The sequence below is a fragment of the Lactuca sativa genome, chromosome 4 (genome assembly GCF_002870075.4).
Source record: "Lactuca sativa cultivar Salinas chromosome 4, Lsat_Salinas_v11, whole genome shotgun sequence".
NCBI classification, from domain to species: domain Eukaryota; kingdom Viridiplantae; phylum Streptophyta; class Magnoliopsida; order Asterales; family Asteraceae; genus Lactuca; species Lactuca sativa.
In genome coordinates, this window is record NC_056626.2 from 397208592 (window position 1) to 397234181 (window position 25590).

General features: G+C 40.0%; 1 protein-coding gene and 1 non-coding gene across 2 annotated transcripts; both read right to left on the bottom strand.

Moving 5' to 3' along the window:
• Positions 1-1803: 1803 nt before the first annotated feature.
• On the bottom strand, positions 1804-2283 carry LOC111906780 (uncharacterized mitochondrial protein AtMg00810-like). Its single transcript, XM_023902552.1, has one exon. The coding sequence runs from the start codon at positions 2281-2283 to the stop codon at positions 1804-1806; it is 480 nt and encodes a 159-aa protein (XP_023758320.1).
• A 3823-nt stretch (positions 2284-6106) lies between these two features.
• LOC111906822 (small nucleolar RNA R71) lies at positions 6107-6213 on the bottom strand. Its single transcript, XR_002855348.2, has one exon. It is a non-coding gene; the product is annotated as a small nucleolar RNA R71 (small nucleolar RNA).
• Positions 6214-25590: the final 19377 nt, after the last annotated feature.

The following is a 25590-nucleotide window of genomic DNA, read 5'->3' on the forward strand; positions in this document are numbered from 1 at the left end:
TGCTAAGTGTGTCGGTTCCTCGATGCTTTCTGGAGAGCCCTCTGATTATAAGATGCATCAATACGGTCTAGAGCCCTGAGACGGCAGATTTCTTGAAATCTTTAGACTTGTAATCTTGATTGTAACCAATGTAGGTTAAGAACGTCTGAAATTCTTCAGTTTTTGGTTCTTGGAATTGAATCCTCATGGGTTTGATTTCACACCAATCACCTTAAGGAAGGTCGATTTGTAGATTGGAATTGTTCTGTCGCCGATGATTGTTGTTTCAAGTACGTTGTCTTTGAATCTGATACTGGTGAATGCATGATGAAGATGATGAAGTGTTAGTGGAGGTTTAGAGGTTTTTGTGATAGGAATGGAGATGCGGTGATTTACGATAAAATCAATCATAACCCTGATAGATTCATCGTAATCCATGGGATTCAGGGAGAAAATTTGACTGGTGTCTCTTAGAAAAGGTTCTCTAGTGGCAGATGATGATAAACCTTTGGAGCCTTTGGCAGTTTTCTTGTGTGCGATGGATTTCTTCGGTGTTGATGCAGTTTGAGTGGGTTTTTTTAGAGACGCCATTGTTGCAGGTAGTGAAAGCTTGAAGAACACGATGAACACAGAAAGATTTAAAGGTTTAGAGGGTTTGAGCGCGTAAAGGGAAAAAGGGGATGTTATTGGGTATTTATAGGTAAGTGAAATGGGCCGGGTTAGTCAAAGTAATGATGAGGATCCGAATGTGAAACGGGTTGCATTTGATGAATGGCGCTTTTTAAGGGATGAGTTGACCTGGGAGGCGAAAGGTTAGGGTGAATGTAGTTCAAAATAGTAATCCTTAAATGGTGATTCGATGGTTCCTTTTTGGAGGCGTGCAAACATGTACACGAAAATCAAGGAAGATAGGATAAGGATCTTCTTCAAAGGTAACCGTTGAGAGAAAAACGTTTCACCTTATTATCCTTTGGGATTCCGGATGAATTGTTCCGGACAGAGTGTGATCCGGAGGGTAAAGAGTTGTAATCCGGAACATAGTTGTTTTGATAAAAGGTCCGGAGTGAGTAATAATCCGAAGAGAGTTTCAATTCCGGAGTCAAAAATTTAGTGTGCTGAAAAAGTTTGTGATTCCAGAACAAAAGTTCAGTTTGATTAAAAATGGTTGGTGACTCCGGTGAAGAAATTCCAGAATAGTGATTTTGAGAAAGTTTCCGAAACATGGTTAAGAAAACATTCCGGAGTGAGATTTTAGGAAAGCTTCCGGAGTAGATTTTGAAATTCCGCAGTCGATTTTGAAATTCCGAAGTGCAGAATGTAATACCTTTCCGGAATGGAATTCCAAGATGCCATTATGAAGTATATTCCGAGATGAAAATCAAATATAATGACAATGCGGTCTTAGAATAACAATCAGGATGAATTGTACAGCTTAAAACTCAAGTGATGGTCAGAAATAAAGACAAGTAAAATGATCCTATGTATTCTGAGAGAAAGTAGTTCCAAGATGAAAAGATTTTGAGATCAGAACTAGGTTTCTTTCAAATACGTCTATCAAAGAGAACAAGTCTCTTAAAAGAACTGAGGATCTGGTATCATCATACCCATCTTGTTCAGAAAACCATTAAATTTGGTTTCGTCTGATGCCTTGGTAAAAACATCAACAATCTCATCATCATATGGAACAAAAATGAGTTTAATGTTGCCATTAAGTACATGATCTTTTATGAAATGGTACCTTATATCAATGTGCTAAGTCATTGAGTGCTGAATTGGATTGTGGGAAATCGCAATCGCACTTTGAGAATCACAATATATACGAATCTATTGAAAGCGGTAACCATAATCCAAGAGTTTAGATTTCATCCACAGAACCTGAGATGTACAGCTAGCAGCAGCAATGTATTCGGCTTCGGCTGTAAAGAGTGCAATGCAGTTCTGTTCCTTGGATGACCAACTGACCAAACGACCACCTAAGAATTGACAGCCACATGAAGTTTTTTTTCTATCAAGTTGAAGACCACCGTAGTTCGAATCTAAATATGCTTGAAGAAGGAAGCTTTCATTTGTTGGATAATAGATTCCGAGACTCTTTGTTCCTTTAAGATATCGGAAGATTTGTTTTACAGCCAAGAGATGAGACATTTTTGGATTGACTGGAAATCTGGCACATAAACATGTTAAGAACATGATATCCGGATGACTTGCTGTGAGATAGAGTAGGGATCCAATCATTCCACGATATTTCTTTTCGTCAACTGAAACACCGGAAGGGTCGACAAAGATCTTGTGTCCGAAGCCCATTGGTACCTTGGCTAAGGCACATGTGTCCATTGAATATTTATTGAGGAGTTCTGAAATGTACTTCTCTTGGTGAATGAAGATTCCTCTATTAGTCTGTTTGACTTGAAGGCCAAGAAAGAAGCTTAACTTCTGATTCATGCTCATTTGGAATCGATTGATCATCATTTTAGCGAAGTCAGCAACCATAGATGAATCCGTAGATCCAAAAATGATGTCGTCCACATAAACTTATACCAGCATGACATGTTTTCCATTTGATCTTTGAAACAGAGTAAAATCCAGAATTCCTCTTTGGAAACCGGAGCGCTTGAGAAAATCTGTGAGGGTCTCGTACCATGTGCAAGGAGCCTGTTTGAGTCTTTAGACAGCCTTCCAAAGTTTGTAACAGTAATTGGGAAATGAGAGATTCACAAAACCGGGGGGGTTGTTAAAGGTATACTCCAGTGTTGAGTTCACCATTTAGGAAAGCACTTTTGACATCCATTTGGTAAACTTTGAAGCGTTTATGAGCAGCATAAGCAAGAAAGATTCTGATAGTTTCTAGTCTTGGAACAGGAGCAAAGGTCTCATCGTAGTCGAGCCCTTCAATCCGAGTAAAGCCTTTGGCCACCAGTATTGCTTTATTTCGGATAATGACTCCTACATCATCTATCTTGTTGCGAAACACCCATCTTGATGGGATGGTTTGGAGGAGGAGGTACGAGAGTACATACTTCATTTCTATCAAATTCTGCCAGTTCTTCTTGCATGGCTGTAATCCAATCAGCATGCTCTAATTCTTCCTTGATGGATTTGGGTTCAAACATGGATACGAATGCTGAGAAATGACATTCATTTTGGACACTTGTAGCAGCACGAGTCTGTACACCGGCATTGAGGTTTCTAGTCACTTAGTTCGGAGGATGATCTTTGGTCCAGAAATGCAATCTTGGAAGTTTTTGAGCAGCAGACGATCTGATATCAACAATAGGATTAAGTTGCTCCCCCTGAATGGTCTGCATTTGAGGATGATGCTCCCCCTGAACTTCTGAACCATAGAGGTTAACATCATCATCTAAAGGGAACTCAAAGAAATTTTCATTGTCATCGATTTTAATCGGATTTGAGTCATCAAAATCAAAAACTGCATCTTGGAAGCTGTCAACATTTGATTCAATAGAGGGATGATTCTCCTCCTCAACATGAGAAGGTTGAAATGGTTCGGAATCAAATGGAGGGAGACTCGGAATCAGAACGGAGATGTTGTGCGATACAGGAGCTTCCGAAGGAGAATTTGTATTTGGAGTAGGCCTCGTTCGAGATTCCGAATCAAGGGCAGTTTCAGAAGGACCAAAGAGAGTTTCAAAGTCTACTTCATGAATTACTTTAACGTTTGGACATTCCGGAGGAGGAGCAACAGATTCCATGATGTGAGTGGTGATGTGAATGGGACTGGAACTCTGAACAAGGTTGTCATCAAAGATAACATCATAACTTTCTTCAATAACTCGAGTAGGTCGATTAAGGACTTGATAAGCCTTTGATTTTGAGGAATAACCAAGGAAAATAGCTTCGTCGGCCTTGGGTTGGAACTTGGTGATATTGCCATATTTATACTTATTTTTAGGCAATATTTAAGTACATTTTTATTAATAAATTGATAATATGTTTAGAATAATGATACTTATGACTTTAAATTGTTCTTTTCAGTCAATATAAAGGATTTTCGAAGAGAGGGACCAAAAGTGCCAAAATGTGGAACATGGGAGGCTTGAAAGACAAGAAAATAATAAATTCACGATAAACATTCAATTCACGACGTGGCGATGAAGCCCACGACGTGGCACGGGTGTTCCTGAAGATAGACATCGCGACGCGGAGGATTTCCTTGAAGGATACGGATTACGTGAAGCCCACGACGTGGCACATCTGGCCACGACGTGGCGCGGGTTTTTGAAGATTATATAAGTGCTCCTGATTATTACGAAAGAAAGAAGCTTTTGGTAGAAGAAAAGAGTTACAGGAGACGATTCAGAGCGAAAGAAAGGTTCTGGAAGAGGGTTTTCAACACCAAAAGGAGTAAAGGTTTATATTTTAGTTAAATAAGAACATGTCTTTCATTATTTTTAGCTGTGTTGGTCTAGTTGCTATGATGAGCAGCTGAATCTAGCTACTCTTGTTTAGCTAGATGAAGCTTTAAACTTATGAATAGTTATAAGCTTATGGATTAAGTTTAGTTGGTAAAAAAATTGCTTGTGTTTGATTTGTATAACCTAGCATGCTATTATTTGTTTTTCTAATTGCTTGATTGCATGTTCTCTGTAGCTTAGTGAACATTAAACTGCATGAACCTGTTTACCTAATAATTTAGTGAACATTGAATTGTTAGAGCTAGGATTGACCAATTTTAGTTAGTAATTAGAATAAATAAAGCTTAGTTATGCTAGAGAACGTGTATTGTGATCATAATTGCGTTTATACAACAAATCTTACATAGCATATTTACATTCATAATTAGTTATGTGTTTAATTATGTGTGAACATACATGGTTTGACATGAATTAGTTATTTATTGGTAAGATAGAACTAAATTACTAATACAACTAAAAACCAACTTAATAATCCGTAATCATTAGCTAGCCATTAGGGAGAAGTGGATTCAAACTAAACAAGAGTGTGTTTTTATTTATTGAATTTGATTTAAGTTCATCTGATCTTGTAAAACCAGATAAAACCCCTTTTAAACTTGTTAATAAATTAGGTTAATTTAATAGTAAGTAAAATAATTAGAACACCGTTCCCTGTGATCGACACCCGACTTACCCAAGCTATAATGTAATTTGACTAGGTACACTGCCTATAAGTGCATAGTTAGTTAAGTTTGTTAGGTTATAAATATTAAAATTAGTGAGTACTTTTGTGCACATCAAGTTTTTGGCACCGTTGCCGGGGAACGGATTAGTTTTTAGCTTATTTATTTGCATTAAATTGATCGATCCTTTTTGTGGAATAAAAACCACAAAAAGTTAATTTTTCAGCAAAATAAAATTTTTTCTGTCAGACACAGAGTCCACGACATGGCGTAATACCTGCCACGACGTGGACAGATAGAAAACTAAATTTTTAGTTTTTAGTTAGTTTTTCTTATTTTAGTTCAGTTTTACGTTTTTAGTTTAGCAAGTTGCAGGAGTTCATGACCAGAAGCTCAAACACACACTTGGTGCCACCACTTGAAGACCCCGAGTCTGCACTTCACAAGAAAAAGACGCCCTTGCAAGAATTGAAGTCAGCTTTTTATAGGAAGTCGGGAAAGAAGACAGGAGAGTCAAGTTCATCAGCGAGGCACAAGAGCAATCTTGAGCATTTGGATCATACACCCGTCCAAACCGAGTCCGAAAGCGATACCGAGCCAGAATTTGAAGAACACACGAGCGAACCCGAGAACGAGCCAAGGAACGAGATGGCAGTGATTGAAGAAATGTCCATGGGAGCTTACAAGAAGCGGATCCGAGAAGATGTGGGTCCCGGTTTAGTCCAACCTGCAATACCGGCCACTACCACATTCGAGCTGAAGGGACACATATTGACCTCACTGAAGGACATCCCATTTTTCGGGAAAGATCATGAGGATGCTTTTAAGCATATAGATGAAGTCAATGAAATTGAGGATTACTTCAATGTCCCAAATGTCAACAAAAACACAGTCTTGCTTAGGATGCTTCCCATCACTTTCAAAGGAGCTGCTAAGGAGTGGTTGAAAGCACTCCCACCGGGTACAATCACCACTTGGGCTCAAATGCGTGAGCAATTCCTGGACCAGTTTTGCCCGCCATCCAAGATAGCCAAACTCAAGAAGGCAATAGCCAATTTTGAGCAACAGCCGGGGGAGTCACTATACGAATCATGGGAGCGGTACAAAGGCTTGCTCAGAAATTGCCCTCAACATGACCTAAATGTGCAGCAAGAGATGTCAATCTTTTATGATGGGGTCAATGTGATGACAAGACAACTCCTTGATTCTCAAGGACCGTTGACAAAGAAAAATCCAAGGGAGGTCGAGGAGCTAATTAAAGAATTCGCAAAACACTCTCGCGAATACCACAACCCAAGGCAAGATGGAATCAAAGGCGGTGGAGGGGCCCAAACTGAAGAAATTGCAGCTGTCATGGCCATGCTGAATAACATGGATCGCAGGATAACACAAATGGACCAGTCGATACATGCCATAAGAGTGGGGTGCGAGAGATGCAGTGGTCCACACTTGACCAAGGACTGCAATGTAGATGAGTTTGGGAACAGAAAAGCTCAAGTGTGCTACTCTAGTGGGGATAAGTTTGATGAGGACTGGAGGAAACCGAAGAACGAGTAGCTGCCATATGAAGAGTATAAGAAGCAAAAAGAAGAGAAATATAGGCAGACAGGTCGAGGCCTTTATCAAAAGGAGCAGCCACCGGCCGAGAAGAAACCCGACCTAGAGACCATTTTGATAAAGTTTATGGAGGCTTCGTAAAAGAGACACGATGCCACTGATTCCGCCATTTTGGAACAACAAACTTTGATAAAGAACCAACAAGCCTCCATCCATAACCTTGAAGTACAATTTGGTCAACTAGCCACTCTAGTTCATGAAAAATTGTCCCCGAAGAATCCCGAAGTAAAGACCCAATCTCACGTAATGGCCATCGATACTGAAGAAGATGCAATATCTGAGTTCCTGGAGGCATTGGAAGAAGAACCGCAACAGCCCAAGAAATCAAGGATCGAAAGTGGAAAAATTGCTGAACCAGGCTCGCCACGACGTGGCACTCCTATTGCCACGATGTGGCACATGTCTGATCAAAAATACTTTGAGCCCGTTCCAGCTTATCATCCACCTTTGCCATTTCCCACCCGAGCTACACTCAGTCAACTGGAGAACAAGCATTTAGAGTTTGTAAAGCATGTGAAGGGGATCCCAATTAATACCCCCTTTGTCGAGTCCTTATCCAAAGCTCCCGAGAACCAGAAATTACTGCAAGACTTGATAGACACTTGAAGGCAATTAAAGAAGCAGTCTACAGTGATTCTAAGTGAACAAACTTCAAAAGCTGTGTTGGGAGAAACACCAGAAAAGATGGGGGATCCTGGACACCTCACTCTTCCATGTGAGTTTCGGAATAAAATGAAGGTTAATGCTTTAGCCGATTCTGGGGCTAGCATTAATCTGGTGCCTTTTTCATTTTATCAAAAATTAGAGATTCAGAAGATGAAGGCTACAAAAATGAAGATTCACATGGCGAATCGTTCAGTGACACAACCCCGTGGCATCGTGGAGGATATTTTGGTGAAAATTGGAAAAAAAAATTTCCAATATACTTTTTAGTATTAGAGATGAAAGAAGATCCGGATGTTCCAATAATCCTTGGTCGGCCATTGCTAAACACTGCTAGAGCCCTTGTTGATATCCGCGAGTCTAAGCTCACTTTGAAGGTTGGAGATGAACAAGAAGTCTTTGGGATAAAAGATGACTTTCAAGAAGATAAAGAAGAGGTGTTCACAATTAATGAAGAGAATGAACTAGAAGAATTGGAAAAGCTTGTGGAAGAAGAGATAAAGGCAGTTCATCAAGTCAAAAGGACAAAACCGAGGGCATATGTTCCGTATTTGATTAAAGTCATAGCTTACAAGAGTCTTCCTTCTTGGGTGAGCGAAGACGATGAGGAAATGACAAGTGATGAAGAGGAGGTCACTTCAAGAGTAACAAGGCCGGTGGTGAAAGAGGAGGAGAATGATATGGAGTGCAAGGAACAAACGAAGGGCACAAAACGCAAGCTTGAAGAAGAGGGCAAGGAGAAAAAGGAGAATTCAAAGAAGGCATATAAAAGACGAGTTCAAGCTTACAAGTGGCGGTTCAAGGAACAAAAGATCTTAATGGTGGACTCTTCCGAAGATTCAACGTAGAAGGCACGGAGTCCAGCTCAAGACTCCAAGAAAAAGAAGCGCTTCTCGGGAGGCAACCCGAGCTTGGTTTGCATTCTCTTTTCTTTTTAAATTCTTTAGCTTTTAATTAGGAAAGACATCAATTCATCATCTAAAAACTGATAATTGGTAAAGAATTAGCTGTGGGGAACTTTAATTAATAATGATATGCAAAGTAGTTAGTTAAAATGTATGCTTTTAAAGAATTGTGCAATTTGGCAGTTTCCACGACGTCGGCATAGCCAGCCACATCGTGGGTCGAAATGAAAACACGGGACTATAAAGCAGATTTAAGGTCCACGACGTGGGCATAGCCAGCCACGTCGTGGCCTTTAAAAATCAGGGGGACCATTTCCTTAAAACCCTTTGACCAATAAGCCCCAATCATACTTAAAGACTGCCGCATGAACGGGAACAACATAACCCCACAGCAAATTTCTTAATCTACTTCCAATATCCTTGCAAGATCTTGCCAATTTAATCTACTTGGTATGTGTTTTACTCATTATTTTGTAGTTAGTTCTTCCAATTTCAAGTTTTCATGGTTAGGGATTGTATGGTTCACGAAATTGGTTGAATCTAGTGGTTGATTTTAGATTGAATATCCTTTAAATGTCCATAGGAACAAACCCCAAGCACTAATTTTGGTAGATACGGCATGCACATGGACCGATCTAAAAACTATGACCGATCGCGGCCCACGACGTGGCGTAGCCTGGCCACGTCGTGACTTCTGTGAAACAGGTTTGAATTGTTTTAATGTGTTGGTTGTTTGCTGCTTTGGTTTGCTTTTGTATGCAGAAATGGGACCACGACGAGCTGTTCCACAGGAGGAAAACCCGGTAGATGTAGCAAGCATACATCCCTTATACCAGTTTCCTCAAAACATTCCCCGACCGTTGTTAACTACTTACGAGAATCGGCTTGGATGGCTGTATAATAGGGAGTTTGCAATAGCCCCAATTATCGATTGGGGATGGCTTGGTGGAGTGGGAATGGTAGCTGAGTTGGAACGTTATTGGTCGAAGACTTATGTTGGAGATCGGTTTTCTTTCACTTGTCACGGGTGGAGGAATTTATTTGCCATTCAAGAACCCGTGTACCGGGAATTATCGGTAGAGTTTTTCTCTACCGTATGCTTCGAGGATCGCACCCTTGATTTCACCTACAACCGGGAACTTGTGTTTCGTTTGGGTGGTGTTTATAGAGAGTGTAGTCTTCGGAAATTTGCTTGGCGTATGGGGCTCTATACAGAAGTGGAGACGCAATCTCCGTTTTTCATTCCGTTCTTGCTTGGATGTGTTCGAGATTTTGCTCCCTATACTATGGATGTGCAGTTCTGGCGGGGTATTTCTAACCATGAGTACAACACTCGTGACTCGAGTGAGTCACAAATTCGGAATCTTGTTTTCTGATTTTTGCACCGCCTTATCACTTTTTCAATAAATCACAAGCATCATGGTGATAAAGTCCCCATTCAGAATCTGTTTTATTTATGGACTCTTATTACCCCGGGAGTTTGTTGTGATTTACCTTATATGTTGGCGAGGTTCATGGGGAAGAAAGTGGCCAACTCTAGGCCCGGGAGCCCGATTACTGGGGGGCATTTGGTTACTCGCCTGGCTAGGTCATATCATATTTTGACCCATGACTTTCTGAGGAATCTTACTCGATTCCCAGACACAGACTTGACCATTCAAGTCTTGGGTGTAATGAGGGCGGTGGTGAATATCGGGGGTCGTTTTGTTATACCGCCGATAGATGACGAGCAAGAGGAGGTGCAGCCAGGACAGCAACCACCAGCCAGACCGCGGCGTCGGAATGTGCGGGCTAGAGGTGAAGTCGAGAGAGAACGTGTTGCTTTGCAGTATTTGCAGGGAGTGCCCACCGACCCTTTTCAGAGTCGGGTGGGAACGTATTTGGATAATCTACGAGGGCATGCCATTTACCATACCCAGCTTACTGAGGGTATTTATTCGCATTTGGGTGTGATCCGACCGCCTTCTATGCCACCATAGTATCCCTATTTTCCGACATGGGAGGAGCTATGGCGTCCGCAGAATGACGGGGCAGGGCCAAGTGGAGCACAAGATCAAGATGTTGATTGAATTTATTTCTTTTTCTTTTGTTTTGTTTTTGAGTAGTTTTTTTTTGTTTTGTGTTTGAATTTGGTGTGTAATGTAAAACATTCTTAAACTATGATGTTACTTTTTATTTCTTTTGGTTTGTCCATTCTTCAGATTAGCATTGGAATTCTAAGGAGCATAAAAGGTTAACTTTCGAGTCGTGCTTGTCTAGTCAAGGAAGCTTAGAGTCGTGAGTTGGAACCCACAATTCAAGATAAGTGTGGGGTATATTAGTAGGAGAGAGGTTACAGTTGGGAATTATATTTGCATAGAAGCGTCTGAAACCAGTTAGCCATTAGTCAAAGTTGTTAGAGTAAATAAAACAAATAAACCATTTTCTGTTGATGCCCAGTTTCCACGACGTGGAATCCTTACACCACGTCGTGGCGTTCTTGCAGTTTGAAGAAATTCAGCATTTTGGTGTTCGCGCTTTCATCCCATATCACGACGTGGCCAATTACCTGCCACGACGTGTCCCAGTTTATCATTGCCCACATTTTTCCTTACAAACACCCACTTTGAAGAATTGAAGTTTCGAGTCATGTTCGTGGTTTATTTACGTATTCAACCAGTTCTACACCGAGTTTCTATTTTTGGAAATCCAATTGCACGTTTTCCACACTTTTGGAGATGCTCACGCCACTATCCCAGGGGAGTCTGTTCCTTTTTCTCCCTTTTCTTTAATTTTGAATTATTTTTATGAATACAATGAGGGCATTGTATGAAATAAGTGTGGGGTAGGGGTAGAAAAAGTAATATGCTAAATAATCATAGAATTTGATAGTAAAAATTGAAAATTTTGAAAATTTTGAATTTTTAATAATTGAATCTAGTAATAATAATTTGAGCTGTAATTGCTAGTATTATGTGGGATGATCCGATGGAAGTTCAAATGTTTAGTTGAGCCAATATACGTTATAGTGCATTTGTGGCCTCCCTTATTTTAGTGAAATCATGGAACAAAAACACGACCTCGCTTAGTTTGAAGGATGTAATATGTTTAGCAGCCTAAACCTGAAATGTATCCAGGAAAATTATTATCATTAACCGATAAAGGTTGAGGTTGAGCGCCTCTGCTTAAGCATGTAGGTTTTGAGTGAAAAAAAAGAGAGGTACATGTAAAAAAAAGAGAGAGAGAGAGAGAGAGAGAGAGAGAGAGAGAGAAAGAGAATTACGAGAAAAGTGTGAAGAATTTTGGAGCAAATAAAGTGAAGATCAAAAGATCAAAATTCCAAAAAATTCAAAAGTTGAAGATACCAGAAATCAAATCAAATAAGGTGGTGAATTAAAAGAAATCAAAGATCAAACGTCAAATAAGGTGGTATCAATGATTGTAATTCTAGATTATGTATGCTTAGGTTGCTCAACTAAAAATACCTTGAGGTTAGGAGGCTTTTTGAGGATGGATTCGAAGGGTTGCATAAAATGAGCATTGTTCAGAAAAAGTGGGCGAGTGTTTATGAAGATTGTGAGTATTTAAAGTATGGGGGTACTTTAGGAATATTTTAGACACAAAAGCATGCGTTGAGGTCTTGGCATAATGGCTGAACTAGAGTCGGATTGTTCTGTGTGGTGTTAGTAATTAAGAATTAAGTTTAAATTTGCTTGGGGGCAAGCAAAGCCTAAGTGTGGGGTATTTTGATATTGTCATATTTATACTTATTTTTAGGCAATATTTAAGTACATTTTTATTAATAAATTGATAATATGTTTAGAATAATGATACTTATGACTTTAAATTGTTCTTTTCAGTCAATATAAAGGATTTTCGAAGAGAGGGACCAAAAGTGCCAAAATGTGGAACATGGGAGGCTTGAAAGACAAGAAAATAATAAATTCACGATAAACATTCAATTCACGACGTGGCACGGGTGTTCCAGAAGATAGACATCGCAACGCGGAGGATTTCCTTGAAGGATACGGATTACGTGAAGCCCACGACGTGGCACATCTGGCCACGACGTGGCGCGGGTTTTTGAAGATTATATAAGTGCTCCTGATTATTACGAAAGAAAGAAGCTTTTGGCAGAAGAAAAGAGTTACAGGAGACGATTCAGAGCGAAAGAAAGGTTCTGGAAGAGGGTTTTCAACACCAAAAGGAGTAAAGGTTTATATTTTAGTTAAATAAGAACATGTCTTTCATTATTTTTAGCTGTGTTGGTCTAGTTGCTATGATGAGCAGCTGAATCTAGCTACTCTTGTTTAGCTAGATGAAGCTTTAAACTTATGAATAGTTATATGCTTATGGATTAAGTTTAGTTGGTAAAAAAATTGCTTGTGTTTGATTTGTATAACCTAGCATGCTATTATTTGTTTTTCTAATTGCTTGATTGCATGTTCTCTGTAGCTTAGTGAACATTAAACTACATGAACCTGTTTACCTAATAATTTAGTGAACATTGAATTGTTAGAGCTAGGATTGACCAATTTTAGTTAGTAATTAGAATAAATAAAGCTTAGTTATGCTAGAGAACGTGTATTGTGATCATAATTGCGTTTATACAACAAATCTTACATAGCATATTTACATTCATAATTAGTTATGTGTTTAATTATGTGTGAACATACATGGTTTGACATGAATTAGTTATTTATTGGTAATATAGAACTAAATTACTAATACAACTAAAAACCAACTTAATAATCCGTAATCATTAGCTAGCCATTAGGGAGAAGTGGATTCAAACTAAACAAGAGTGTGTTTTTATTTATTGAATTTGATTTAAGTTCATCTGATCTTGTAAAACCAGATAAAACCCCTTTTAAACTTCTTAATAAATTAGGTTAATTTAATAGTAAGTAAATTAATTAGAACACCGTTCCCTGTGATCGACACCCGACTTACCCAAGCTATACTGTAATCTAACTAGGTACACTGCCTATAAGTGGATAATTAGTTAAGTTTGTTAGGTTATAAATATTAAAATTAGTGAGTACTTTTGTGCACATCTCTTGGTAAGCAGATCGCAACCAGTTTTGATGAAGCATCTGCATCCGAACACATGAAGCAATGAGATTGTTGGCTTTCGTCCATTCATGGCTTCGTACGGAGTTTTGTTGAGGCGTCGACTGATCATACTCCTATTCTGAGTAAAGCATGTAGTAGAAACGACTTCAGCCCAAAAATAAAGTGGAAGACTTTCAAAATTGAGCATTGATCGAGCAGCTTCAAGTAAAGTGTTGTTTCTCCGTTCAACTACACCATTATGTTGAGGAGTGTAAGGAGCAGTAAAATTGTGGTTAATTCCTTTCTCAGTAAGAAAGTTCTCAATGGTGGATTTTGTGAATTCCGAACCATTATCACTTCAGATTCACCTAACTGGGAGTTTGATAAGAACTTCTATTAGTTTGATAAAATTGATGAGTTCAGAGGCTGTTTCGAATTTCATCCTTAGGAAGAAGACCCAAGTGAACTGTGTAAAATCATCAACAATCATAAGAATGTATTTCTTATGATGAAGACTTTCTACCGTGGATGGTCCACAAAGATCGATGTGTAGAAGCTCCAATGGTTCCGAAATGGATTTTTCGATGATAACAGGATGACCCTTCTTTGATTGCTTACCACACTCACAGGCAGCTCACAAATGATGATTTTCGAATTTGAGGAGAGGTAAACCTCTCACCATTTCACCAAAGACAAGATCATTCATGTACCAAAAATTTAGATGAGCGAGCCTTCGGTGCCATAACCAACTGACGTTAGGAACAACTTTGGTGAGAAGGCAGAGTTGCGGTTTGCCAATAATCATGTTGATGTCAAGAGGGTACATGTTTTTGTTGCAGTTGGACTTGATCAAGCATTCTTTTCTATCTTCAGTCATGATGTAGCTATGTTTTTTGCAAAATTTAACTCGATGATTTTCATCAGTGAGTTGAGCAACACTTATCAACTTATGTTTCAGCTCAGCTACAATATGCCACGTCTGAAATCGAGAAATTTCCATTTGTAAGAATGCTATAACCTCGGATTTGTGAATTGGAATTGTTGCTATAAGTTACATATCCATCATTTGGTGCAAGTTTTAGATCTCGCAGAAAGTCCTTCTGCCCCGTCATATGCATGGAGCAAGCACTATCAATATATCATATTGTCTCTTGCTCCGAAGCATAGAGTGCCTGCAAAATTAGTGAATAGTGGAGTTTTTAGGCTCCGAGATAGATTTAGGGACAGGGTCATAAGTCTTGGGCTTGTGAGATGACTTATGAGCAACTAAGGGTTTTAAAGTCTTATTCCGAGATTCCTTGGGAAACACACAGAATGATAGAGTTCTTTCATCTATCCAGTAATCATACTCAATAACTCTGATTTTCAGAATGGTGGTTTGCTTCGGATCATGAACTTCAGGAGTGGATGTTTCAATTGACACTTTTGGAGATACAGGTTTATTAACATGACTTTTAATCTTCCACACAAAATTTTTCATTGAGGATTTTGAAGAACATGTTTTCTTTAAATCTTTTTGATTTCTTGATGATACAGTGGTTTGTGAAGACTTTGGTTTAAAAATTGTGCCATCAGATTTAGCAATGAAAACAGATGAGATGGTCTGAGGAGAGGCCTTTTGGACCGAAGTAGTGTCCAGACAATTTTTTAACATGATGGAATTAACTACAACATTCGGTTCTATAGGACCAGTGGAAGGTCTCTTAAGGATCTTAGTGGGAGTGAATTAGTTTTGACTACGGACTGAGGATTAAGAATTCCAAGATTCTCTCCTTTTGGAGTTATCAAGGAAGCTGACATTTTTTCTAGACATAACCTCTGTTTTGTAAGCATTTTGATTTTCTACTTTTGGATCTACTATATCCTTCCTATTGTGCATTTGTTTTTTTCTTGGGTTGAAATGCAGATTTTGAGGTTTGTCCTATAGACAGATTACTAAACTTCGGATCAATAGGAACCAACTTTGTTTTTGAAGAAACTAAGGATTCTGATTCACACGAATCAGATGAGACACAACCTAAAGTTTCAATTTTATCATCTAAGGATGCCCATACAACCTTAGAGGTAGCAGTTTCTATTGTCATCGGAATGATTTCCTCAATAATACAGTTATGAGGAGGATTATGTCTTGGAACATAATCTACATAATTTGAAAGACTGTGATGAAATTCTGTGGTCTGATTCAGGTCCAGGTTTGTCAGAGGCGGGAGTGGCGTGGAATCAGGACACTTGACGATGATTGGTTTGAACTCAGGAATTAAGGACTCAAAATGGTCTATTGTCTCCGGAAGTGGTGACAAGGGAGAAACATGGGTGTCCGAATGTTTAATGTTCGGAACCTCTCCCATGAATATCAAAATTTTCAATTCCTTCAGGGGACTAGCAATTGGTTTTGGAAACTCGCTTCCAAGACCAGGTACTTTAGACCATGGATGACGAAAACTATGAGTCATCTGAATATATGCTTCAAGCATGTCTAAGGAATTATGTAATGCATCTATCTTAGCATTAAGACGTTTGGTATCAGAGATCAAAACATTTCGTTCGGAATAGGTGATTTCACTTTTATCTTTCAAAATGATACATTCATCGTTTTACATTACAAGTTCATGCTCTAAAGACTCGATTTTCAAGCTTTTATCCTCGAAACGTAACCTAAGACGATTTAAATCGATTTCCTTCTTCTCACTAGCTTCTATGGCTGACTCATAGGCTTTGAAAATGATGTTCATGTTCGATTGGATCTAAGTTAGATATGGTTCACAAACAGACAAATCAAAATTGTTACTAGAGATCATAGATTTTACCTGCTGACTGATGATTCGACCTGGTGGATCGTTGGTCGCCATGTAGCAATAGTGAGGTTCAACAGGGTTGTGCAGGATACGCCGCCTACGTCATGGATATGCAGCATAAGGGTAAGGAGACAGCTGATGATGTACCGGTAGTGCGAGAGTACCCGGACGTATTCCTGGAGGATTTACATGGGTTACTTCCAGAGAGATAGTTTGAGTTTAGGATTAACCTAGTCCCTGGTGCAGCTTCAATAGCCAAGGCACCATATCGGTTGGCTCCTCCTGAGATACAGGAGATGTCTACGCAGCTGCAAGAGCTGCTAGACAAGCATTTTAGTAGGCCTAGCAGTTTACCATGGGGAGCCCCGATCCTGTTAGTGAAGAATAAGGAGGGGTCACATCGCATGTATATAGACTATCGGGAGTTGAACAAGGTAACAGTGAAGAACCGTTACCCACTTCTGACGATAGATGATTTGTTTGATCAGCTTCAGGGAGCATCTTGGTTCTCCAAGATTAATCTACGGTCAGTGTATCACCAGCTGCGAGTCAGGGGCGATGATGTGTAGAAGACAGCTTTAAGGACTCGCTATGGTCATTATGAGTTTGTGGTGATGCCGTTTTGGCTGACCAATTCTCTAGCCGCGTTCATGGACCATTATGAACCGTGTGTGCAGATCGATGTTGGATTGGTATGTAATAGTCTTCATCGATGACATCTTGGTTTACTCCAAGTCTCAAGAGTATCATGAAGAGAATCTGAGGGAGGTGCTAGAGACACTGAGGAGGGAGAAGCTTTTTGCGAAGTTCTAAAGGTGTGAGTTCTGGTTGCGCGAGGTGCAGTTCCTTAGGCAGATTCCAGAAGGGTATTATGGTCGATCCGGCCAAGATAGAGGCCATGATGCAGTGGGGGATTATGTAGGCTCCAATTGAGATTCGGAGTTTCCTGGGTCTGGTAGGGTATTACCGGAGATTTATGTAGAATTTCTCCAAGATTGCGGTTCCTTTGACCTGACTGACCAAGAAGTCAGTGGTTTTTTTGGGGACCTGAGCAATAGACATCCTTCAAGACGCTTAGGCGGCGGTTATGCGAGGCACCGATTCTCACTCTGCCAGAGGGTGTAGATGATTTCGTAGTTTACTGTGATGCTTCGATCACAGGCATGGGAGCAGTGTTGATGCAGCAGGGTCGTGTGATAGCTTATGATGCGAGGCAACTGAAGCCTCACTAGTCTAACTATCTGAAGCACGATTTAGAGTTAGGGGTTGTGGTGTTTGCCCTCAAGATTTGGCGGCATTACCTCTATGGGGTCCATTGTACCATTTACACGGGCCATAAGAGTTTGAGGTACCTCATGGATCAGCCAAACCTGAACATGCTGCAGCATCGGTGGTTAGATGTGGTGAAGGATTATGATTGTGAGATCCTTTACCACCCTGGCATGGCCAATGTTGTGGCTGATGCCTTGAGCCATAAGGCGGTAGTGGCCCCGATTCGAGATATCTGTCTGAGGATGACAGTGATCACCCCATTACTAGAGCAGATCCGAGAGGCATAGGGTAAGGGCCTAGAGGAGGAGCACAGTAAATGCGAGTGGATCATAGGCCAGGTGGCCTCCTTTTATTACGACTGTCGTGGATTGTTGACCATGCATAAGAGGGCCTGGGTACCGTACTGGGGCGGAGTACGACTGATATTGATGGATAAGGCCCACAAGTCTAGGATCCATCACGGGGTGACGAAGATGTACATAAATCTTCGACCCGATTATTGATGGCCCTACATGAAGTGGGATATAGCTTGGTACATAGAGAGATGTCTGACCTGCATGAAGGTCAAGGCAGAGCACCAGAGGCCTCACGGCAAGATGCAGCTGTTAGAAATCCCCGTGTGGAAATGGGAGGACATTACTATGGATTTTACCACTAAGCTTCCCAGGACCGCACGTGGGGTTGATTCAATATGGGTCATCGTGGATCGGTTAACCAAGAGCACTCACTTTATTCTGATGCAAGATAGCATATCGGCCGAGAAAGTGGTCAAGATTTACATCAAAGAGGTAGTAGCGCAACATGGAGTGCCTGTCTCGATGGTGTCAGACTGAGATGTCCGTTTTACTTCCAGATTTTGGAAGCAGTTTCACAATGAGATGGGTACTCGTCTCCACTTCAGCACCTCTTTCCACCCCCATACAGATGGGTAGAGTGAGAGGATGATTCAGACTCTTGAGGACATGCTTCGTGCATGTGTCTTGGATTTCGGTGGCAGTTGGGATACATATCTTCTATTAGCGGAGTGTTCGTAACAACAGTAACCACGCTTGTATAGACCGGCCTCTCTTTGAGATACTTTACGGGAGGAAGTGTAGGACCCAATCTGTTGGGGTGAGGTCGGTCAGAGGATCATGGGGAGTACGGAGGTAGTACTCAAAACCACAGAGCAGACCCAGTAGGTCCGAAGCAAGATCCAAACTGCTCAGAGTCAGCAGAAGATTTACGCCAACAAACGGCGTTCAGACTTGGAGTTTCAGGTCAGCAAAATGGTACTCCTAAATGTGTCGCCTTGGAAGGGTGTTATCCGGTTCCGGAAGCGAGGTAAGCTGGGCCACATGTATATTGGCCCCTTTAGAGTCATTTCCCGAGTGGGCAAGGTAGCGTATTGGTTAGATCTTCCCGCAGAGCTCAGCCAGTTCCACAACACTTTCCATGTTTCCCAGTTATGGAAGTGCTTAGTGGATGACACAGCAGTTCTGCTCTTAGAGAATATTCATGTTGATGAAAGATTGAATTACATTGAGAGGCCAGTGGCGATTCTGGATCGCAAGACGAAGGAGTTGAGGATCAAGAGGGTTGAGCTAGTGAAGGTGCAGTGGCAGCACCGTAAGGGTTCAGAGTGGACATGGAAGCCCGAGGAGGAGATTAGGGAGCACTACCCGGAGTTGTTTCCAGATGCAGAAGACTTCGAGGATAGAGTGTAAGATAAGTGGGGGAGAATTGTAACGTCTGGTTCCTTGGTATGCTTTTAATTTAATTATTTATTTATTTTTGAAACAAGGACTCGACGATTTGGTGGCCCTAACTCATCCAGTAGAGGGAAGTCTATGCGCGAGACTTAAGTTATTGAATCGGAAAGTCGAGTCCCTGACTCGGCAAGTAACCCGGCCAGGGGAAACCCTAATTTCGGGGTTTTTCACTCTATTTAAGCATCCTAATCCCCACCCGTTGGCCTCATTTATAGCCTCCTTATCCCAAACCCTCATCCACGAAACCCTAGAGTGTTCTTTGAGCACCAGAGCCATTTTGAGTGTTCTTTGTGCCTTTTGAAGCCCATGAAAGAAGAGGAAGGTAAAGGACTCAAGAGCGAAGGAGTAGATACAGCAGCTTCATCCCTTTTACCTGAAATTTCTGGTAATAAAGCTTCAACTTTACCATTCTTTTCTTAGATCTACTCATTTCCATTTTTATGTGGGTTTTAGTCCAAGATTGATAGTTTTTGGTAAAGGATCAACCCTGGTAGGTATTCTTCTAAATCTAGTGTTTATAGGGGCTATGAGGATATAAAGGTGCAAACTTTATGCCCCTAGAGTCCCCATGCAAGTGTTAAGGACGTTATGATGGCCTTTTAAGCTTAAAAAGGCCCTATATGGATGCAAGCTTGAGACTTTTCATGTTTAACTGGTATCTAAGCCCTAGATCTAGGTTTGCATGCTTTGGTTTAAGATTATAAGGTTGTTGGGACAAGATCTATGTCCTAAAGGAATTAGTGTTTTTATCTAAACCTTTAAAAAGGGCTATAAACGGGTAAAGTTGGAAACTTTACCCTTAGAAAGGTCATTTCCAGTAAGCAATCAAAGTATGGGTGTTAGATTTAGAAAATAAGGGCCTAATCTGTTAAGATGGCCAATTCAGACAGAAGGAGTCGTTGAGTCCATAAGGGAACTCGACGATTTGGGTCATGTTGTTCCGTTCTAATTATGGAAGAACTAGCTGAGTCTGTAGAGGGACTCGACGAGTTGATTCGCCAAGTCACGACAATGAGCAGCTCGATAGGACTCAACGAGTTGGAGGAACGACTCAACGAGTTGGAGGAACGACTCAGCAAGTTGAGTCGTGATTCAAGGATTTTTGAGTTATAGAACTCGGCAAGTTGAAAGGTTAACTTGGCGAGTTGGTAAACCCAAAATGTTGACTTTGACCAGAGCATTGACTTTGACCAGGGGTAAAATGGTCATTTTACCCTTAGAAGGATTTTTAGTTTTCTGACTAAGTATTATTGTATAGAGTTAGTCGGGGATTCGTAGGAGCAGCCAACAGAGATTCCTCACGCACGAGATCAGCATTCAGTTTAAGAGGTGAGTTTTCCTCCAGTAGGAATGGGATGAAGGCAGCAATGTCGGCCTGTTTATGTATGGTAGCATATGTCGGACTTCGGTCCGATGTCGAGGGTAGCCCGATGCAGATTATGTGTTATGTGTTCCGGGCCTAGGTCTGATGTCAAGGCAAGCCCGATGTATGTTAGTTTATATGTTATGTGTTATGTGTTCTGGGTCTAGCTCCGATGCTCGGGAAATCCTGATGTTTATTAGTTTATATATTATGTGTTATATGTTTCCGGGCTTTGGTCCGATGCCGGGGGCAAGCCCGATGTATGTTATATGTATATGTCATGTTTTTATGATATATGATATCCAGTGTGTATGCCGAGGTGAGCTTGATGTCGGGCGAGGCCCGATGCCAGACGTGGTCTGATGCTGGGATGAGCCCGATGCTGGGCAGGAGTCCGATGTCGGGTTCGTCCCGATGCAACTGGGCAGAGTCCCATAGTTGTGTTATTTGTTATGTTTATGGTATGTGGTAGTTTGGGGGAGCTCACTAAGCTTCGTGCTTATAGTTTTCAGTTTTGGTTTCAGGTACTTCTGCTAGCAAAGGCAAGGGCCCGGGGTGATCGTATGGCACACACCACAATTTCATACACAGTGATATTTTACTATGATATTTGAGATGACATTTTGATATTTTGACAGTTGATGAAATGTTTTTGAGTCACATGTTTTATGATGTTTATTTGATGATTTTATTTCTAGTACTTTTATTAATGAATTAAAAACGAAATTTTTGGATCGTATTTTTGGGATGTTTCAATGACACTTCTTACCCCTAGATTATTTTATTCTAATCCCTTAGAAACTTGACCTAGCTAGAAATCAAGAAACAAGGAAAGAAAATCTTCATTAGATAATGGGAAATTCTACCCACAAACTGATAAAAAGACAGGTTGCCAGGATAGTAGCAGTAACATGCCATATTAAGGGAAATAGTATATTAACATTAGATTAAGATGTATAAGGATTAGAGTTGTGAACATTGATCAAATCTCGGAATAACGAGTAACCTACCTTTTGTCATTTCAGGATGACAACCCTTCAATGTTAGCATTAATAGATCCAACCACCATTCGAACCCTGATTCAATATCAAGTCACTAATGTGTTAGGAAACCTCATAGCAATTAAGGAAGCAGGGAGTGATAATGAAGTCGATTAGATAACTAAACTCTATAAGGAATTCATTGACAGTAAACCAAGACACTTCTATGGAGACGAAGGAGTAAGTGGTTTTGTCACACCCCGTTAAAGCGAAAACACGAAGGGTGACAGGCTAAGGTCTCATAACACAAGGTAAATAGGTATACCAACCATAATCATTGAGCCTTTTAAGTTTACATCATATTCGAAACAAAATTATATTTTAGTTCTATACTACAAAGTCTAATATATAATAAAAGAAACTTCAATTTCATATTAATGTTGACGTCTAATTTAGATCACTGATCGTCCCCTAAAAAGCATGCAAAAACGAGGGTCTACTATAAAATAGTTGGTGAGTTCACAGGTTTATAAAGGTACATTATTTTAGTAAGAACATATAGAATTGTTAAACAAAACTTCCAACTCAAAATGAGTGTTGAATGCTAGAGCACTCCGTTCACAACCAAGCCTAACGACTGTTCTTGCCCCATTCCATCATGTCCATGGTTCCCATGATGTCAATTGGCGGAAATATGCACTCATGGTTATGGGCGAGTGGGGGTTGTCTACCCCAAAAAGCGCTATCCATAAGATCGTCGGCTCGAATACGATTTAATAGGTTGTAGTTTAGTTCTCTGGGACATAACATACAAATTTCATAACATAGAGTTCATATCAAAAGTTCATAGCACAAGTTCATAACACAAAGTTCATAAAGAGTATTGGTCAAAGTTCAGTAAGTTCATAAACAAGATCGTTCCAAGTTCAATAAGTTCATAAAGCAAGGCTCAACAACTCCATAAAACAAAGTTCATCAAGTTCATAAAACATTACTATTAGTTCATAAGATAATAGCATGCTTTCCACCCCAAAACATGAAAACGGTAAAAAGGGGTTGTGAATACTCACTAGGGAGAGTTTGCGGTTCGAGCTTCGCGGTTCGGTGTTGTAGAGATCGATTTCTACTAATGCCCTACAAAATAAATAGTTTCTAGTGAGATAAAATTCACTAAAACATTATCTAAGATCTACCTATCCAACTAGTGGTGTCGCAAAGTGCCCAAAGTTTGTTCGGTTCATTATTGGTATTATCGAATTCACAGTGCGTTGTGCTCAAAAATCCATAAAGGCATGAAAATGAACTCCAAAAATTGTAAAAAATTATATTCTCTAAGAGAGGTTATGAGTGTCTTGTAATTTCATAGGAATTTTTGAAGGCCATTTGTTATTTTTTTGCAATTTAAATCTAAATAATAGGATAAATTCAAAATAAATATAAAAGAGTTGCAAAAATTCCCAATTTAATTTGCACAGGTTCTTATAATGTTCTGCAACCTGAAAAAAATATTGGTTGGTGCTCTTGAGTCCTATGACCCCGTTTTGTAAATTCATGCTCTAATTAAATGAAAATTCTGAATAAAATGCCAAACTATGCCCAAATTGCATGCAAGTTCAGGGGGCATCCTTATTATGTATGTAAATGAGTTCCTTAAGTTTTTAGATTTTTAATTCTTCTTTAAATATTTATTTGAATTTTTGGCTATTAAATCCTCATTTTTGTAGAAAAATAAGGGTTTGGTTCTAGCACTTAGGGTTTTACAAATCATCCCTTGAAAACATGAACTTTCATAAAAAAAAATTGGTTCAAAATTATTTCGAAGCTAAACAAGGGTATTCAATCCCAAAAAATTATGCAATGTAGCATTAGCTAGTGGATGAGTTTCAAATCATAACTGAAAGTTTAAGAATTTGTGTCGGGACTTCTATGAGATTTTAGTTCATAAAATTTTACGTCTTCTGTGAGTGATTTGTTAAGTTTCTAAATATTTTTATCCAGATTTAATGTGTAGTTTAAGGCCTTTGATTATGTAATGCAAAACTGGTGATCACAGAAGAAGTGTTGTTTGCGCAACTGTTTTCTAAAAATCATCAAAAATCACATTTTTAATGTTTTACAATAAGGCCAACTGGAATCGAAATTTAAATCACGAAACTAGTCCTCAGAAAATGAATATCTTGATTTGGTTGAGAAATAAGTGAGTTATGACCTTTTAAAGTTGAGTAAACAAATCTAAGAGAATGTTAAAGAGTAAAACTCATGAAAACATAGTTCAAACTTCTATTTTACCTAATGATACCCTTTTCTTTTGCTTAGTTTGAGATAGAAAAACACTATATTAAAGATATTCTATAGAAATACTTATTTTTAACCATTTGATCTTACATGCAACCAAGCTACATGAGAGTAAACTTTTGAAAAATCGGTTTTTGGTGTTAGATAAGGCTTACATGTGCTCGCCTTTGCTCTTGACTTTGGTTTGATCATGGATCATCACCATTTATAGAACATGCAAATAATGTATCATGATAATACAGCTAGGCATGCATGGGTACTATCTACCCCTTCGGTATCTTTCAACCGGTAACCGGGGACTATCCCACCCCTATCAATACTACACATATACCATAGCATCCTAGCACATAATAACAGATTCAACACGCCAGACGATTATCACAAAGAGAATCATCTTTACTATGTACTACTGCTAATGGGCCGGCCTTGGCGCCTTACACCCATTTCTACTGGAAGGTAACTCACCTCGATGTCGTGTAGCGTCCGCACTTTCCTTGGTAAGGAAATCAACTCTTATAGACTCCTCAATCCCTACACAACATTCTCTCTACATTATTATTTCATACTCATAACCCTTACAAGGGTCACTCAATTCTAAGTCAAAGTCAAGGTCAAAACCATGGTCAAAGTCAACATCTGGTTGACTCGACTCGCCGAGTTGGTTTGCCAACTCGCCGAGTCCCCATGTCTAAAAAATCTACAACCCCGTCCCTACTCGTCGAGTCTAGCAAGAGCTCGACGAGTTCTCTTTCAACAACACATCATACCTTCTTCAACCGAATCGCCGAGTTCATCCTTGAACTCGTCAAGTTCATCTTTATCCGCATGGATGAGTTCACTCTATGATTCGACGAGTTCCCCCCTGAACTCGTCGAGTCCGTCTTCATGTGGTTCGGACATTTCCTTGAACTCGCCGAGTTCTATGATTTCTAGGTCCCTAATGAGGCTAAACAACTGAGGGACCTTTAGTCTTAGCATCTGGTTCATCAACATAAGGATTTGATGGAAAATACATCTCGACTCGCCGAGTCCCATGCACGACCCATCGAGTCCCTCTTTTTCCCAAACTATACAGTCGATTATAATGGGTCTTAATGCATCAAAACCATAGATCTGACCCCCTAAGGGCCATTTTGTACATAAAGTTTCAATCTTGACGTCCATGCATTGGGTTTTTGGCTCAAAAAGCCATAAAAAGAGGTATATTAGAAGCATGGGTCTCCCATGACCATAAATTTGGCACCTCTATGCCATGGGAACCCTCAATGGTTCCATATCTGAAGTGTAGCTCCAAGCACACTCACAAAATTTGATTATGACTTCACCAACTCATGAAAAAGAGTAGAAAATAGCCGCAAAACAAGATCTAAGAGATAGATGGTCAAGGTTCAAGCTTTTTACCTTGAATGTACTAAGAATGAAGCAAAACCTCTGGATCTACTAGCTTCCACTTGAACTCCCAAGCTTCCTTCCTTTCTTCCAACTTCAAATGCACACAAAAGTCACCAAAAAGATCAAGAACACTTAAAAGAGGCTTAGGGTTCAAGTTAGGGCTTTCTCTGGGTTGGGAGGAACAATGGAGATTGGTTTGGGGCATTATAAATTGTTTAAATAGGGTGCAAACCCGAAATATTAGGGTTTCATCCAGACAGTCTTACTCGTCGATTCGGTCTCCCGACTTGTCGAGTAGGTCACTTATGCCACCAATCCAAAGTCGAGTCTACTCGACGAGTTAGGCCTCCAACTCGCCGAGTCCCAGAGAAAAACATGAGTTTACTTTAATTAAAATATGTACCAGGAACCAAGTATTACAAATATCCCCCACTTATTTTAGACTTCGT

Bases quoted from the DNA above. Each gene is read 5' to 3' on its own strand.
- LOC111906780 (XM_023902552.1), bottom strand. From the start codon at position 2,283: ATGGGCTTCGGACACAAGATCTTTGTCGACCCTTCCGGTGTTTCAGTT.